This window comes from Apium graveolens, chromosome 11 (genome assembly GCF_009905375.1).
Source record: "Apium graveolens cultivar Ventura chromosome 11, ASM990537v1, whole genome shotgun sequence".
Lineage (NCBI taxonomy): Eukaryota > Viridiplantae > Streptophyta > Magnoliopsida > Apiales > Apiaceae > Apium > Apium graveolens.
In genome coordinates, this window is record NC_133657.1 from 126,128,465 (window position 1) to 126,131,342 (window position 2,878).

Below are 2,878 nucleotides of genomic sequence, written 5' to 3' on the forward strand. Positions count from 1 at the left end.
AAATTGCCCGCTCTTGGCATATTACAAGAATACGAGCGAACAATTTGACACAATTGAAAATATGAAAAAATGATTAATTTCTGGTTTGATCTAGTTGATCACTTTATTGTTTAATTTTATTTCTATACATTGTCTTATATTCATTTTTATTAATGAATTGTTTACCATTCAAAAAATGTATATTACTTTTAGTCCAAGTTTGAATATCCGGAGCTAACATAATACTTTCTGCACTTCACACTGAAAGTACATATCACTGAAAGTACATATCACAAGTACACATTGCTCAAGCATTTCAGGGTAATATTTTAGCATCTACACTCCAGTTACGCCTCTAGGCAAGATTCTTAAAAACAAATAAACACACAAGCAAGAATATTAGACAGCCAAGATATTATTCATAGCTGTAAAATACCCTGATTTTAATTATCTGAACGGAGAGGAGGAACAATACTTATTCTTGTGATAAAAATCAAGCAAGATTAGTACTTGTAGGTATTCATCACATGTAACAGCATAATTAAATATCTCATTAGCAAACAAAAATTCCAAGATATCCAAGCACACCTCTAAAGAGACTTGGGTTACTGATAATTTAAACAAGAATCCAATAAGGAGACACGATGTTTTTATAGAGACAACAAAACTTCAGTAGATTGTTTAGTCCTCTTCCTCTCCCTCGTTGTCAGCAATGTTGAAGTACCGCAGCTCATAAACATTTCGGTCTTTGTTGGAAGCGATTACACGCAACCAATCCCTCACATTGTTCTTCTTCAAGTACTTCTTTGTCAAGTATTTTAGATACCTAAGGAGCACAAGTGGAGAAGGTTAAATACATCACTTGTATATGGTATCTTCCAGACTCGTAACCAAAGTAGCAGTCAGAATTTCAGCTAATAAAGTGAACATGCTAGCATTAGATTGCATAGCAACAAGCAACAAGCAACAAGAAGTAATCCGTTAAACCACTTAACACACTTTGATAACACGGAATTCCAGACTGGCTATATAGTATATAGTACAGGAGACAAAACTATCAAATTACAGTTTCAACACAAGAAAATATAGTAGAGCTTCAAGCTTCTTTCAGTTTGTAAAAACTTTGATCAAAATTCTATAAACAAAAAGCCATCCAACAAATGATATCACCTACATCCAAAAACCTAAACTTTCGGCAGTTTCTAAATCCTTTACATAATTACAATAGGAACACTTGTATTGCTAAATGTATATACAAGTGATAACTTGATGGAAAGCCGCTACAGACGAATATATCTTCTGCGACAATTCTTCATATACTAGCAAAGTTCTGCTAACAGAAAGAGCACAGGGCTATAAAAGCAAAAACAATCGAAAAACAACAACAATTTCAAAGTTAAAATAACAGCAAGCGAATACTACTAAAACCGCAAATATAAACCATCCAATAACATACACCAGGGCTTAAAAAACATTCATAGAACTAAAATCCACAAAACAAATCACTCAATTATAAATTCACAACAAACCAGCAATTTTCCCTAAACATCCAAACACCTCAATATTACAAAATATAGTCAAACCTAAAAACTTAACAACCTCGTTGCCAAAGAATCCCATTCCTTCATTTATTTGTTTACGAATAAAAATCTAGCAAACTACTCCAAATAACAAACCCTCTAATCCTACATTTCATCACAACAAACACTTAAACCTCTATACATTAAGACCGCATAATCTAATTTCAAATTACATTAGAGGGCGTTTGGAAACTTGCATTTCAGGATTTGAGTTGTCATTTCAAATTCTCATGTTTATACTAATATTTGAATATCCTGAATCCAAATTCCCAAACAGCTTATTATCGAAAACATATGATAAGACGGTGAGAATGTAATACTAATAATAACATTTTCGAGACCGCACATATCAAAAAATACGACGACATGGGGTGAGGGGGGGGATGTAAATAGTAATAGTAATAGTAATGATCACCTTTTGGAGAAGTTACTGTCAGAAGTAACAGTGATCTTACTCTTCTCACGAACAACAGTAACCGAATCGCCGAGAGCTCCGGCTTTACCACCGACTTTAATACGCTCTTGAAGAAACTTCTCGAGAGAAGCGATGTCCATAATCTTATCTTCCACTGGCTTTCCACAGTCAATCACGAAGCTAGCTCCCTTCTTTTTGCCGCCCTTGGTTGCGCTTGCTTTACTCATTTTGGCTGTTAAATATGTTTGATTAGTAATTGAGAATTGAAAATAAATAAATGTTTGTGGAGATTATTTTTGTGATGGGAGGAGAGTGAAAGAGTACCCGAGTGAAATTGAAGCGGCTGACTGTTGAGGATGGATGGTGTGAGAGATGGAGGGGCTGAGTTTAGGGTTTTGTGTTGGTTTTGATGGGGTTGGGTTATGTTGGCCTACAATGTACGGTTTCGGCCCATTTTTTGGTTGCTTGTTTTTTGTTTCATCGGCCCAAGAGTTGTGATTATTCAAAATAACTTCTCCTCTTGTTTTGTTTTTATTATATTCCTTTTTTTTAGGAATGAAATAATTCATTAATTAGGATTTTCACTGATTGTCTATGAGTTTTGGTACTTGGTCAATACCAATTAGCCTTGCAAATTGCAAAGACAAAAAAAAAACTTTTGTACGTGCCCTCAATTTATTGTTACACACGTCTTATTGAAATTATAATTAAATGACCTACATATATAATTTTAATCTTAAATTATTTCACTATACGATAAGGTTAATTTGATCAGTTTGTAATAAAAGTGTTCTCCTATAAATGGATGAACGACCAAATAACTCAATTTTATAATACATTTACTTAAATACCTGTAGTCGGAGGTAATGACACATGATACTCACTTAACACGTGATTATAAGCC

At 33.7% G+C, this 2,878-nt stretch overlaps 1 protein-coding gene across 2 annotated transcripts; it reads right to left on the reverse strand.

Moving 5' to 3' along the window:
• Window positions 1-441: 441 nt before the first annotated feature.
• Window positions 442-2,456, reverse strand: LOC141697951 (large ribosomal subunit protein eL22z-like). Of its 2 annotated transcripts, XM_074502525.1 has the most exons (3): window positions 2,299-2,456; window positions 1,975-2,206; window positions 442-805 (listed from the first exon to the last, which is right to left on the reverse strand). In XM_074502525.1, the coding sequence occupies exons 2-3, from the start codon at window positions 2,199-2,201 to the stop codon at window positions 661-663; spliced, it is 372 nt and encodes a 123-aa protein (XP_074358626.1). In that variant the 5' UTR covers window positions 2,202-2,206; window positions 2,299-2,456; the 3' UTR covers window positions 442-660. The 2 variants fall into 2 exon arrangements, with proteins under 2 accessions (XP_074358626.1, XP_074358627.1); XM_074502526.1 differs by lacking the exon at window positions 2,299-2,456 and having other exon boundaries at window positions 1,975-2,289.
• Between the last annotated feature and the right edge of the window lie 422 nt (window positions 2,457-2,878).

What these genes read in the sequence shown, in the direction of transcription:
- LOC141697951 (XM_074502525.1), bottom strand. Translation starts at nt 2,201, where the DNA reads ATGAGTAAAGCAAGCGCAACCAAGGGCGGCAAAAAGAAGGGAGCTAGC. An exon ending in GACAGTAACTTCTCCAAAAG is followed by an intron (nt 806 to 1,974) that starts GTGATCATTACT and finishes TGTGCTCCTTAG; the next exon opens with GTATCTAAAATACTTGACAA.